This window comes from Uloborus diversus, chromosome 1 (genome assembly GCF_026930045.1).
Source record: "Uloborus diversus isolate 005 chromosome 1, Udiv.v.3.1, whole genome shotgun sequence".
Classification (NCBI taxonomy): Eukaryota; Metazoa; Arthropoda; class Arachnida; order Araneae; family Uloboridae; genus Uloborus; species Uloborus diversus.
Window position 1 is genome coordinate 64,553,968 of NC_072731.1, and position 15,254 is coordinate 64,569,221.

The 15,254-nt window shown below is 35.3% G+C and overlaps 1 protein-coding gene across 1 annotated transcript in view; it reads right to left on the reverse strand.

The window, feature by feature from the left end:
* LOC129230047 (calumenin-like) overlaps positions 1 to 15,254 on the reverse strand; it is a 34,316-nt gene that overhangs the window by 12,222 nt on the left and 6,840 nt on the right. The window contains exon 2 of the mRNA XM_054864436.1: positions 671 to 865. Within this exon, the coding sequence (XP_054720411.1) occupies positions 671 to 835 (165 nt within the window). The 5' untranslated portion in view covers positions 836 to 865. The remainder of the gene's footprint in view (positions 1 to 670; positions 866 to 15,254) is intronic.

Consider the following 15,254-nt stretch of genomic DNA (forward strand, 5'->3'; position numbering starts at 1 on the left):
ATCCGTGTACTGCAAACATAGCTAGTTGTTTGCAAACTAAGGGCGAATCGCATGTCACGAGTTGCATTTTATAATTTACCACAATGAACAGCAAGAAAAAGATTGTCGAACAGTTTGTAAATTAATTCAGGAAGTGAGAAGCAAAGGGATGTAAGTAGCAAATTTAAAAATTTGGAGACAACCAGTACGAATAGGGGAACCTCTCCTCTGTCTTAGGGCAAGAGAGTACTAGTAGGCCTGGTAGAAGCTGCTGTACAACATGATTTAGAAAAAATATTCAATGAAAGCCTACCTAGGACCGGAACTTTAAACGCGTTTTACTCAAAACTTGAAAATGTCCACTTACATCCTTTTGCTCCTCACTGCCTCATATTCTACTTTGGGTATTCCTGTTTTGTGTAACGACACCTTCCACGTCATCTAGCCTCATAGCTTTTCGATTCCGAATATTAGTTTTATGATATTTGTTTGCTCAGACGTAAACCATTACCTTTTCAAAATTTCTCCATATTTTACTCACCACCCAGTAGAATATGAATCCTGTTTCCGAGAGAAGGTACGAATTTGAGAAAGTGATTTTTCTATCTTAAAAACACTTTCTTTTGATATATTTATCGTACGGAAAAATAGTGATGATTTAGGTTGCATTTGTAGAATAAAATTTCGGTACCTTCGAATCTGGGTGTTGATTCGTGCCATCCTTCAATGAAGATTGATGCTGGATTGTATGTTGTGGTTTGTCGGAAGCTGCAGGAGTAAGAGGTGTTGTTGATCCGTCTTTAGGGTCTGCTGCCACCACAGCCAAACATATACAGAACAGAATACTGAACTTCATCTTCTGTGTGGAAGCCGCAATCTCGTCAAGCTGAAGAAAAAATGAAAAGTTAACTCTTAACTGGAGAGGCGAGGTGCCTTGCACCACAGAAGATTTGAGCTTTCACATTCAAACGATTTATAATGTTTTATCCATGATTTTATGCATGTCCCTTACGAAACTGTTTTTTACATGAATACTGAAAAAGTCATTAGAAAGACTTATTTTATTTTACTGCATTTTGTGGAGTGCACAAGAAATATTTTGGGGTTATATACCACACCTCACACGTTACATAAACACCACTAGTAATGTTAAAAATAGTTAACCCTAGTAAATGGTTAACTAATAATTTTAACTATGTATTTCTTAGTTTTAACTAGCGTTCTTCAGTTTTCCTTTGCAAATACAAGAATTTTACGTTGAAGCAGTTTTAATAAATTCTTTCAACACTGTAATCAAGACGGTATTGCTACTGTTTTAACGAAATTAGTGCTCTGCGTTTTTCACAGCAATAGTTTTTGGCACAGAACATGAAGGATAAGGATACGAAAACTCGTACCGATATGATTTGTTTTGCCGGCATTTCGGCAGAGTATTCTCTACATAGTATAAAATTTAAAATGTAGTCTCCAAAAAGCGTCAGTGCGTTTAAACGCACAAAACTCGAGAACTACCCGATCGATTTCACAGAAATCTTCAGTTTGCTTCTTTAAGTCCGGAAAAGGTTTACAGACCAGCTTGAAAAAAATCCGATATAGTTTTTTTTTTTAATTCCAATTTAGGTCAAAAATTGCACATAAATTCTCGAATATAGGGGTGAAAAATTACTTGCACATATAATTATGCATCGTTGGAAAGAGTAGAATTTTCCGGGTTCTACACATTTTGCTTCAATGATCTAACCTACTTACGACAGGAGTTAGCTTTTTTAGCTCTAGCTAAAATTTAGGCACTACTTTCTTCATTAAATAGATACAATTCCTTCAATAAAAAGTTAAGGAATTGTCACACAGTTTTCCTTTTGATACCTTTCACGTTTCCACGGTAACGCTTTTTGAATCCGTCGTTTCTTTCCATCTTTCTCATTTTCAATTCTTAAACCTCATTATTTTGCGTTTCTATGGTTACGTTTTTTAAATCCATTTTTCTCATTTTAATTTCTTAAAAGTATTTTATTATCTATCGTCATTGTTTGGAAGGGAAATTTTGCATGATGTTTCTTTTTTCTTTTATTTAATTTGATTGTTGAATATACGTCACTCGACATTACTTTATTTTCAAGATAGACCGGGCAACGAAGCTAGTTCTTAAATAAACTTTTCCGAGTTTTCATCACCTATAGATAATTGTACTTTCAAACGTAAAGAAAAGGGGGTGTTTGGTTAGCGCCTGAGGTATAAAATTGTACAACTATATGGAACGCGTATTATTGAACGAGAATAAAAATACAGTAACTTTTCCGTACTAAAAATGCGGTCCAAGAAAAAAAATTGTTTTTCGTGCAAACGTTTTTCCAACAAAACGATTGTTGGTGAACTCTTGTCACTTTGTCTTTAGCATCATAGCATCTTTGCTTTTAGTACGTAAAATCGAGGGGTGGAGGTAAACAGCTAATCATATCTTTTGTCAATTGACTCTTACCCAATGTACTAGCGAGACAAATGTGTAATATTTACTTGTTTTTAAATAAAATTTGCTTCTTTGTTTTTTAATCGCAAATAAGAATTATTTTCGAGTTGATGCTTTTAATTGAGACGCCTTTCATTCAGGTAAAGAACGCAGTGGCTGAGTTTTCACAAAAGAGAAACTCTTAACTCCTTACAGAGACCAATTGAAACCAGTTCTACCGTAGAAGCATGTTCGGGTAACCCAAGAGAAGTTGAAATCCATGGAATCTAAAAGCTATAAGGAGCTAAATCTCCGTATTTTAAATGTGCCGACAAATGTTATTTTTTCCAGAAAAATAAAAATACCATACTCCAGGAAGTAGTTAAGTGCTTGTATTTTAAAGTAAAATTTTTATGTGCTGCAAAGAAACAATCCGGTGATTGAAAGAAACCCTTTGGACCTACAACTCACTGTAAAAAAGAAAATAAGAAACCAAGAATTCCACAGCAACTTTAAGCACTTAAAACAAATTTTTGAAAAAAGAACCCGAAAAAGAGTACGGTTAGTTTGATTCGGTTTCAGTAAAAATGTGACAAATTGTGAAGATGGTAAGAATATATCTTTTTGGAAGAACTTTAATTCTGCACAAAGGCAGAATTTAAGATTAAATTGATCCTTATTAAATCCTAAATTTTCAAAATGTTGCATACATGCGTTTTTTTGTTTACTCCTCTTTTTTAAATTTCGGAAAAGGTTTGATCTTCTGATCGCTAAGTTAAGCAGTATCACGCTGTCTACTAAACCCTTTTGAAGCATGCGCAAAAATTTCGACTTTAAAAGTTTGTTCCCTAAAACAGTTCTTTCAATGTTTTTCTCGAACTACCCTTCAAAATGGGAAGATCAAAATCAGATCCATCTTTTCTCTCGCATCAGCAGATGCAGGTTTAATTGTAATAGCTATATAGTGTGCAAAGTTTCAAGTGCTGGGGAAGAAACGGAAAAAAATCTTTCACCTCGTCATCTTCCTCACGATAGTTGCGGATCTATGCTCCAACTCACGGCGGCAAAACTCCTTTCCAGGACCCTCTTCCTGGTCCGTCCAATCCAACCTGAGTCCCTCAATAGCCTCTAGATCCAATGTGCAACTGAAGATCAGCACTCCCACACTATCATTTGATAGCAGTCAGGCAACATCTGCCTCCATGGCGTAACCTATTGCCACACTATCTCATGTAAACCAGGCGGTAACATCTGCCTCCCTGGCACATGCTGTAACCCCTGTGCTCCTTTCCAGGCACAGGGTAATCCATCACCCGTGGTTCCTCCGACTTGCGCATCAACACCACCATCGGGCACCACAAGAGCTTGTATCCAAGGAGCTGTGCCAACATCTGTCGCATAGTCAAGTTCTCCGTCTCGGTTTCGAACCAACCGTTGCCACTTGCTGGAACAAGCAGGTGCCAGCAGAATCATCCCACCACCTGTACTGGTGCAGCCAGTGGTGGTCCCACTCCAAAGTACTTCCCCTAAACTGTTACTAGATCCCTGTCGGCTGCCTTCCACCCCGGCTTTGCCAGACCCTCAGGCTCGCATCGCGGCATTGGATGAAAAGTTGGTCCAAAAGATCAACTTGGCCACGTTCAACCACGAGGCTAAAATTTCAACGACTGCAAACAGCAACCAAAGGGAAGGATGGACATAGAGTTTAAATTTACGATCTTTTGGCTTCTGTCCGATCGACCAGAGGATGGCCTAAGCCAACGACAACCACCGGATGGTGATTATCACGCCCCAACTTCGGAATGCTCGTCAGTGTGACCTACGAAAGTGGCTTCCACACATTTGAAATGCAACAAATGTTTTACTAACTGCGGAAATAATGTCATTTTTTGAAGAAAAGTTCATTTTTGACAATAAATGCTTAAAGCTACCTGCTTGTGACAAAAAAATGCCGTGTTGCTCCTACTGGTATTTGATTCTAAGAAGTAAACCGTGCAGTGTTTGCCAAAGAGGCGGTTCGAGTGCTGGTAAATTATTTAGAAATTTTGTGTTGTAACGTGTAGAAACTTAATAACAATGCAATTTAGAAAACGAATCGAGGATCAATTACATTAGAATGTGTACTCAGTACATACATAAAAAAACACAGTATGTATTCGGTAAAGAAACCAAAATATTGCTTATCCAGATTTCCCAAAAATAATCAAGTTTTACTTGGCATTCCTTTGCTCACGTAGGTTTTTGTAATAATTGGAAAAATTTCCACAAATCTTAGTTTGAAAAAATCCTTTTGGTTATTGAAAGTTCAAATAAAAGTCGTGACTTCAGTTTTATTCCAGGGAGAGAATCAATGTTTAAGTGCTTGCGTAACTAAATAAATCATAGTGATAAAACAGCTCGATGTGATAAACATTCTTTCGCAACAATAGGTAGCTCATTTCGAATGCTGCAGCCATTTGCAGCGATTCGGAACACTAACTTTCAACTAAGTGAAATGCAAACAAGTTGGTTTGGATTTTCAGATAATCCTCGTAAAATTTCCATCGCGAAGTCTCCAATTTAAATATTATTGAATATAAAATATTGCGGAAGTTTTATTGTTCCTTCAAAAAAATTCAGAACGCATAATGTCTTACACCATGCATTACCATCGCATTGCACCACACTGCTCAAAAAATTAGGGGAGCACATGGTTTTAACGAGATTGAGAAAAATATTATTCCGGAAACTAATTTCCAATAAAGCATCAATGTTTTCAGAAAACATGAGTACAAAACTTAAACTTTGGAAGCAAATCAACGATTCTGTCGTCGAAAAGCAGGAAATGGATACAAGTGTAGAAATCGCGATTTGACAGAAGCCCAATTTTTTCAGTCTGAACGGTAAAATTCAACCGTTCATTTTTTTCCGATTGAAAAATGCTACGACATAATTTACCGGATTCCATGGCTTGACGTTTTCTCGGGGGACTGGAATCTGTGCAAAAACAAACTGTGGCAGACGATGTTGGAGATGCATAATTTCATGTTCATTTCACTGTTCTAGAGGAGTAAAGTTCCCAGTCAAATGTTCTGTTTTTTTTCTGAATTGCATCTTAATACACATGTATACTTCATATGCCTTTGCAAGGCTACCCCACAACGGTTTCATCACTCTTGTGTGATTGCTCCGTGCTGCCCTAATTGTGTTGACAGTGTAGTATTAAGACCAAAAGTACTTGCTAGTAGAATCTCTTCCGTTTTGAATTTCGAATGCGGGATAACACTTTCAGTGTATTTCAAAGGTTTGTGGACGTGATAAATAGTAAAGAGCAAATACTCATTTTTGTTCTCAAAAAAATTGTAAACATATAATGTCACACGGAAAATGGGGGATAGGTAGGTTTCGGACGACAAAAGAAGCTTCATTGTATTTAAAAAGGTGCAACTTGTATCTTCAAAACACGTATATGCAATGTTATTGGCAATTTGTGTTTTATAACGTGATTAGTTAATTTAGAAACTTATGTAGGAAAAAAGTTGAACTGTTTCTACTATTCTGGAACTTCCCTATTGACATTAAGTTTCCTTAGCTTTTACGAGTTTGAAAAAACATTGAAGCTGTACAATTCTTTCCTCAAAAGGCGAAAGCTCATACTCTCAGTTTAACTCCTCGACTTTAAATTCCGGAAAATGTTTGATTTTTCCTAATTACCTATTGCTATTTGAAACATAAGTTCATGAAATATCTTTGGCAAAAATAGTTATCTGTTCAGTGCAACAAATTGAGTAAGAATTCATTCCGATTACTAGCAAACTAATTCATAAGAGAAAATTTCAAGTACACTTTCAATTTCATGATGTACCATCGTGCATCGCAGACAGGCAGCATTGGTATCTTCAATTTTTCCTGAATGCAGTTGAATTGAGGTTTAAAAAACTGAATCGGCTGCTCATGAGATCAAAATACCAAACATCCACCAGTTTTCAATGTAATTTTTATAATATTCTTGTGAAGTAGTATTTTTAACCGACTTCAAAAAGGAGGCGGTTATCAGTTCATACCGTATATATGTTTTTTTTTTTGTTTGTCCACTCATAGCGTCTCACCTAGTGAACCGATTTTGATGATTCCTTTTTTAATGGATAGGGGATGGCTCAACTTAGGTCCCATTACTTTGTTTGACCATATTTGTTCTTTAGAAAAAAGTTATGGGCAAAAAACAGTAAATTTTATGCAATTTCCCTATTAAATGATTAAAATGATATTGTAGCGAAGTTCGCACTATTCATCCGTGGATAACGGTGGCTCAGTGGTAGAATTCTCGTTCCCACACGAGCGACCCGGGTTCAAATCCCGACTAGGACAAAGTGAATTTTACTAAAATTTCGTTTCTACTGTTTCCCGTATTTTCTTGAATGTTCTATTAATTTTTGTATCTTTCCAAGTCTGGAAAGTTCCAGCATTTTTTCAAGTTGTATATAAGGAGGTGTAACGTTCATTCGTGGCTCTGAATAAAGATTTTGAGTTGAGACTAACGAGTATTCGCTTCATTTGGCTTTCACATTGTCTTCGCTATCTTCATCTACGCGACAATATGAAACTCATTCTTATAAAAGTTTGGTGCCATATTACAGTAACATTAATAGTAATTGTAATGATAATTTTGAATAAAGGCTTTTCTAAAGCAATACAGTGATATAGAGCCGAACTTCTTACTAGGTAACTTCTTACTTTTACTGAAATATCTACATTTACACTAAAAAGAATGAAATAAAAAAATTTTGAAAAAAAAAAAAATAGAACCGACTTCAAAATTGCTCTAAAAAGTGAAAAATAATTTTATTCTTTAAACACCATCGATAATACTTTTAAATATACTTTTTGAAGTTGGCGCAAAAACAAAAAGTAAAATCCATTGTAACCATGCTTCGTTCATATTTTTATCAAAAAACCATCCAAAGTTAGGAACGAAACATTTATATCGTTACTCAAATATGCTGTCATCAATGCGTAATGCATGTGGTAGTGAAGAAACTGGACCTGGTTAAATTTAGACTTGTAGTTGAGTTGGCTGTGAATGATTTTATCGATCGTTTTTGCGCCAACTTCAAAAATTATGTTTAAAAGTATTATCGATGGTGTTTAAAGAATAAAATTATTTTTCACTTTTTAGAGCAATTTTGAAGTCGGTTCTATTTTTTTTTCAAAATTTTTTTTTCTGAATAAAAATAGCTTAAAAGTCTTTAAAAAAAAATCACGAATATTGCTCATTGGAGCTATTCAAGTTTAGCTTTCAAGTTACTTAGAAATACTCACACAAAACTTACAAAATCCACCACAGTTCAAAATTACAAAAATATTATTAAAAACCCTCCGACGACATCAGAATGCAGACTGAATTAAAGTGCAATAAAGAGCATCTACCTTTGTTCAGAAGTTGAGCTGACGCTTGACCACAAGAATTCCTGATGTCCAAATATTTAACGGTCAAACGTTTTGAAAGAGCAATCGCATGTTTCTGAATGAGAGCAAAACCACAACTTTCCTCCCTCCGCAGACAGTTCTATTGGCAGACGATAAAAATTGCCAGCATTGAAGCATAAAAATGTAAAACTCGATCAAGTCCTCATTGACAGAAGTATGCCACACAGACGAAATATCCTTCAAGTGGAACAACGGAAGAAATCCTGAGCATCCGGGTTACTTACCGGGGAAACCTTTCCAAAAGAGTACTTTTTTACTATGTATGCATCCGCGAATTAACAGAAATAAGTCATCAAGTTAAACTGAAAAGAAACGTTTTAGTCGAGACTTAAAACTGGAGGAACCATTTATATCATTACCAGCAAACTGTCTCATATCTAGAACAGAAAGCTAAAACTGCACTTTCAGTGTTAACTTGTAACAAAAGTGAGTAAGGCTTTATGGAATTAATTTTAATACTTATGTTGGCTGAATCCTGTTTAATGTGTAAAAATTTACATAGCATTGAAAAGTACAGGAATTGAGCCTGAGAAAATTATTCACGAATCTTCAGCATATGATACATTCATTCGCGCATCAAGAATTTCTACCATGAGGTGAGGGAAGTCGTTAAACAATTCTTGCTACACAAGTACAACCGTATCACAATTGACAACACGGTTTAAAACGAAGTATAAATTATGTCCACTTAAAATATTTCAGATTATATTCAGTGCATAATTATGAGTTCTTTCATTTTATTTTGAAATTTAGTATGCGTCGCCTAAATTTGTAAATTTATCAAGTTTTGTGATTTGTTGAATGTTATAAAAAATAGTTATCGATTTTTGTGCAGTTAGACAACGTTAAAAGTTACGAATGGGTATTTTGTATTTATTATTATCGTGACTCAAAGTATTACGGATTCCTCTATTTTGAGGGATAATTAGCTTGGAGTATCCCTACGCGGACTACTAGCCCTCTCGCTCTTGAAGTATTAAACATTCTTTTCCCCGAATAAGAGTGGCTTCGGATCTTTACCGATGGATCCCTCCTGTCTTGAGAGCCCTAACTTATAATTGCTAGAGTTTTCGCCGAAATTCTCTTTCTACATCCTTGTGGTACTGCGTTTGACGGTGATAATGCTGCAATTTACAAATCTGTCCTAGCTGCCCTTGCACTTTGAATAAATCAGAGCTATTTATTATCCTCAACGATTCCCGAGCTGCTGTTTCAGATAAAAATCTCATAGCACAGGACATACTGGATTGTTGTCATTATCTAAAAACCTCTTGGCATTACTTGAGAAACCTGTAGTCCTCTAGTGGGTTCCTGCCCAGAGTGGGGTTCCAGGAAATGAGAAATACTGTCACGAGTACTCAAGTTTCCAAATTTTTTGTTGGCAGCAGTGTGGTGCGTGTTCGAATTTTTCCCGCCTTTGATGTTGAATTTCGAAATCTGCCCGTGCTTTTAGTGGGGAACCCTGTGGACTCCGCACATCTCCACTGTCATAACGTTACTGAGCAGCAAGAGATGTTACCTTCATGGACTGTTCGAGCTTTTTTGCTGTTGTATTCCGTGTTCTTTAACCTTTTCTTTTTTTTGCTGTAACTGTTCAAAAAATGCCATTATAAATAAAAAAATGCTATATTTGTCTAAAACACTTTAACAATGAATTACTTGCTTATTTGTTACATAACTGACTCATAGTATGTATTTTGTTATAAATTCCCTCCCCCCCCCACAGGCAGCGAATCTCTAATGTTTAAATTTAAACTCTCGTTTAACTACTTCCTCAGACGTTTCTTTTTGTAGCCAAGTGTGAGCACCCAGTGGGCATCATGAGGAAATGCATGTGTTCCACGCTACGAAACACGGTTAGTTGAAAGCACGGCAACTGAAGTGAAGATGGAGAAACCGAGTGTAAAAAAGCAATAATCTGTCCATCAACAATTTCCCCTTTTCACGCTTCGGAGAAGCAAAAGTAAAAATCATCGCAATTAAGTTTGTGCTCTGAATATGACTGGAACAGTTTGAGGCCGATATTTACTTGCTCCACTTGTAACATGCTTTATTGAGTTTCTATGCTTACTAGTAGTTTTTTTTATTCTTCCAACTGCACGCGAAAGAGCGGTTGTAAATATCAAGCTTGAAGATTAAGCGCCATGCTTCGCATATCAAGTGTGTCGGACTTTCAGTGAAACTGGGATCTGGGCGTGTCGAAGATGACGTATGGCATTCAGTTAAGAACAATTAGCATGCATCTTTTTCCTGCAGATGATGCAACAACAACAGATTAAAACTCTCGCGAGAAGTCTTTCACACCGACTTCAGGCAAATTGTAACCTTTTGTGACCGAGTTAAATATATGTGGAATATAAATATTCATTACTTTTAAAGAGAAAACGAAGCTAATTCTAGCTGATGTCACATGCCAATACCCGTGACTTGTTCTAGTCGATAATATCCGTTAATCTTCAAAAGATGGCGTTTTCTGCTCGCTGTTAACAATTGACGTACTTAATTGCTAACATAATATCTTGATTCGCAAATACCAATCTAGATTGAACATCACTTTAATAGTATAGTTCTCTGAGAAGCCTGTGGGTAGACCAAGGCGAAGAACCACTAAGTACCTGAATGGTGCAGGGAAGTTATAATACTAAAAAATTCATGCGTGCGAAAACAAAGTTTGATCATTCCAATTACCATCAGGAATTAAAACAAAACACTACGATCAAAAGCTTCAACTAGGCAGGATAACATGAAAATTTAATTGAATATTTAAAGAAACAGGGTCTATTTATCCAACAGGTTAACTTTTTAAAGTAATTATGCAGGCATTAGAAGGGTTTAAATATGAAAGAAATCATCTCCGACTAAATTTAAAAAAGGTACTTATTGGCGACTTGAGGTGACTTCAAGAGATATTTCATACACATAAAAATTCTTCCAGAAGAAAAAGGGAATGCATTGTCGAATTTCGGAGTTTCGTCTCTTCTACTGTGATTTTATGAAGCAAACTTTAGTACGGGATCGATGCCAATCACATGAAAACGACCATTGGGAGTAACAACTACTGAAGTTCTAGAAGAAAAAACCGGAAAATTGCAATATATTACATAGTTCTGACCTAAGAAATCTGAATCTTTTATTACTGCATTCGCATTAATGTGTCTCAGAAATTGCATTCAGTATTCTAATGGAAGAAATGACTCTTCAGTACGAAAAAAGTGCATATTACACAACCTCAACTAAACTGTATATAGTAGCTTCGGGTGAATTACCTACAATCGCAACTCCTTGTGCCGGAAAAATAAACCTAATGCTAAGAGATATGGAGCGATGGAGAAAAACATACAGTGAATTAGAAATTCAATAAATATTTTTTGAAGGTTTCGTTCCATTTCCAAGCGAACAGATCAGCAAACTTATAACTAAATAATATTTTAATTTAATCTCCAAACAAGCTTTACTTCAGTATTGCTTTCAACGTTCGAAAATAATCTTATAAAAAATTAGCAGCTTAAAGATTTGATCACACATTTTCAAAAAACGTCAGAACAAAACTTAGTATTTAAATTTAAAAGAAATAGAAGCTAATCTAAGGCAGTGGAGAGCTTTTACGAATATTAATTCGAAGCGATTATTCATAAAAAAAATACAGAACGATCCTGTGTCATGACATATATTGCTGTAACATTAAATTTTAGTTTTACATTCGCTAGTTTCATACTGTTTTCTAACAAACTCCTTGTTCTTTGCTTTTAACTAACCCAATTCCCAAAAGTTAAGTCTTTATATTTAAAGTAACCTTACTTCATCCTTATTTCGATGTTGAATCGTAATTATTCGTGTTGAAGACCAAACTGTTCGAATATAGGTAAGAACTTGTATGTGTGTGGAGGGGTAGGGGGTCACTAGCGATGATTTCTGCGACCTTGAAATTTCTAGGAGGGATATGAGTTTCTCATTGAGGGTGCTCCGTAGTTTTTGACGGGGTGCGACATTACTCTTGAGGACACACCTGACTGAATTGCAGCTATCAGTTTTTTTATTTGCCATACCATTAGTTACATTGGATGAATCTGATTTGATTAAAAATTTAGTTTCATAGTTGAACTTTAAAACTTTGTATCCTTCAAAAGTCAGCATATCAAATATCAGCCTATTGGTGGTTTCAGTTATTATATCCTCTGTTCAGTAGTGCAAGAGGCTCAGCCTACTGTACTGTACCAGAAAAAAATTATTTTGTTGTAGTAAAAATTGTTTTAAAGTATTTCACGTTTGCCGTTTGGTTGGGAAAAACTTTGGAAAATAATCACAATGTGTCTTATAATGTGTCCCACACCAAGGTCCTGATCTTTCTCAATGTGGCAGCTGTTACATTTCTGGGATTTGACGCTTCGATTCAAGAATCTTTTAGGACAATATTTTAGCATTGATAAAAACACTGAAGTTACTATTTCTAATTCAAATGTTAGTTATAAAGGCTTAATCTTTAAAAAATTAATAAAACTGGAATTTTTATTATCGAATAATCGCAAAGCATGGAAGTACTACATTGTTTATAAGTGCAGTTTAACTACATTACAAGTATCACCTCTCTTGTTGTATACAGATATTAAGGGATTAGAGAAACGCTTGATTAAAATATTTATTGCAAAACAAAAATTTATTTTTTTAAAAAATGGAGAAATGCTTGTTGTTGGGGATATTACATGACCATTTGTCAAAAAAAGGAAGGAGCAAAAAGATCAATCTCAATTAGTGTGCTCATTTTAATATGATCCAAGAATCTTAACTCAAGAAAGTGTGGTGCAATACAGTTTTCCCACCACAAAACAGAATAATTGTCGGAAAAAAACTCCGGCATGAGAGTGATGCATGAAAAAAGCTTAAGTACTCGTACAAATCGAACATTAACCAGGGCTTAAAAAACAGGGCTGCGGAGTCTGAAGGAATATCGTCGAATCAGATTCCAGGATTTTGAAACGTCCTACTCCAACTTTTTTTCTTTTAATTTATTTTTTCAAATCACTTCCTCATGGAAAAGGAGAAAACTCCCTAAACGGAGACTGAAATATGAATTCCTTTTTATGAAATCTTCGCGTTGTACTTTATTGTAAACCTAAGATGCATACAACGTCAGAAATTCAATTTGAAAATCAAATTACAGTCGACTCCCGCTACAACGCGATTCGACTTACGCGAAACGGCTATAACGCGAATTTTTCACAAGTAACGAATTTTGGAGTTAGAGCGAATTTTTAGTTCACAACACGAATTTTTTTCGAAGGAAGTATCGGCTTCGTCATTGGCTACTAAATATTGATTTCGTGAATGTTATTACATATCCCTTTGAGCATCACTGACAGCGTGACAGCGAAAGTTCCCACACCAAATTAGTCTAAAAGTTGAAATATAATGGCACCTTACTGATACCTTCATCTAAAGTTTGAATATGAGAAGAAAAAAAAGTTTGACAAATAAAAAAAGGGGGAGCTAAGATTCTCGATATGCTACAACCACAAATTAAACAAAAAAACCGGCGGTAGCACTAGGGGTATTGCACTATGGGTAGCGCGGCAATAAGTATGAGTGAATCTTCCATAAGTACAATTAAAAGTCAAAACAAAAAGATATCCTTAAAATTTGAGAACTTAGTTTCAGTACTGAAACTTGCCCAGCAGTCTAGCAAAGTAACTATTAAAATTGAAGCTGCTCTTGTATTGTGGATTATATAGATCAGGAGGAGAAGCTGTTGCCACAAATTGAAACGTTATAAAAGCAACCGTATTCAAAAATGTATTTCGTAAGTATAACGATCTTATCATGGAGCATAAATCATTATCAATTTTTTAACTCGTAAATATTGTAACTGTATTTACTGTACAGCACTATTATAGTGCAGCATTTTTTTTCCTTCATACTGTGCGTGCCGTGTTGTTTTATTTTATGTCTTATCCTCACATTGATCATTCATTTTATGCGCCTTGTATTTCATGTTAAACAGTTGTTATTTTTTAAATACAGTAAAAGTTCATTTCTTTGTGTAGGAAACAGTAGTGTATAGTTGAGGAATGCTTTAAAGCAGTTTGAGGGTGTTTATAAGTGTCTAAAAGAATTTGGTGTGCTTCCAAAAAAATCAAAGCATATGTTTTTCCATAACGCGAAATTTCGACTTACGCGAGGAGTCTTGGAACGCATCCCTCGTTTAAGTCGGGACTCGACTGTATCCAATACGTGCGATTTCTAAAGTGAGTTCACTAAAAAGTCGCATTGTAAAAAAATGAAAAGGATTAATTTGTTCCCCTTTAATGTTTAACAAATAGATTTTCATCAAATCCTGTGCTTTCAATTTTTGAAAGCACAGAAGAGGGAAAGAAAGTTGAGAATTTTTTTTCTTAAGCCCAAAACCTTTTCTCAAGGGGGGCGCCACCCCCTCCCGGGTGACACCCATCTGGTGGGTGACACCTCAACTTAATTTCAGAGTTCATAAAAGTTGAAATACTTTAATTCTGAAATTACTTCCAATAATAAATCTTAAAATTTAACAAAATATTGCACTATATTACGGAAAGAGGTCTGGTTCATGTACGTCGAGAACAAATTTTACACAAAATGCGGCAGTATACAGCTTTGTACGAATAACTTTAACTATACCTACATTTCTTTGCTCAATTTTTAATTTTTTGTATTGGCAATTTCAGAATTAACCTTAATATGAAGATTTTAGGATCAACTACAATTATTGAGTGTTGTAACTAATAAATCATGTATTAATTTTATTTTGTACTATTCAGTGTTAACCAAGCTTTCTTAGATAAAGTCTTTAGAATTAAAAAAACATTTATATTTCATTGGATCTCTTGGATTTGCGCTTTCGTGCCAACACTCTTTTGGACTTTACCAAGCACCCTGAGAAGTGTCCCAACTTGCTCAAGCGATACATACATTCCTTTTACTATTTTATAACAGATCGAGGTAAAAAATATATTATGCTTATTTGAAAGTGATTATTTAGAAAATTTTAGGCAACAAAACGGTTTGCTGACAGTTGCTGTCAGTTAAATCAAGTTAGAAAATAAGCGAACTAGGAGATTGCGCGGCGTAGGTAGCTGTTACAGAAAGTACGAAAAACAATCAAGCCAGCAGGTTGCCACAACAAGTTATTTTCTTATTAGTAGGCCTTTATATATATAATCACATTAGCAGTCAATTATTCAAAAAATTCAAGGAGAGAAATTAAAGAAAAAAAAAGAAACCCGGAGTCGACATTTTCTAACGACTCCTTTACCCCAAAATCAGTCTGACTCCACAGCCCTGAAATAAACTCAGTTTGGGCATATGCTTACTTTTTTTAAAAATTTCGTTATGAACT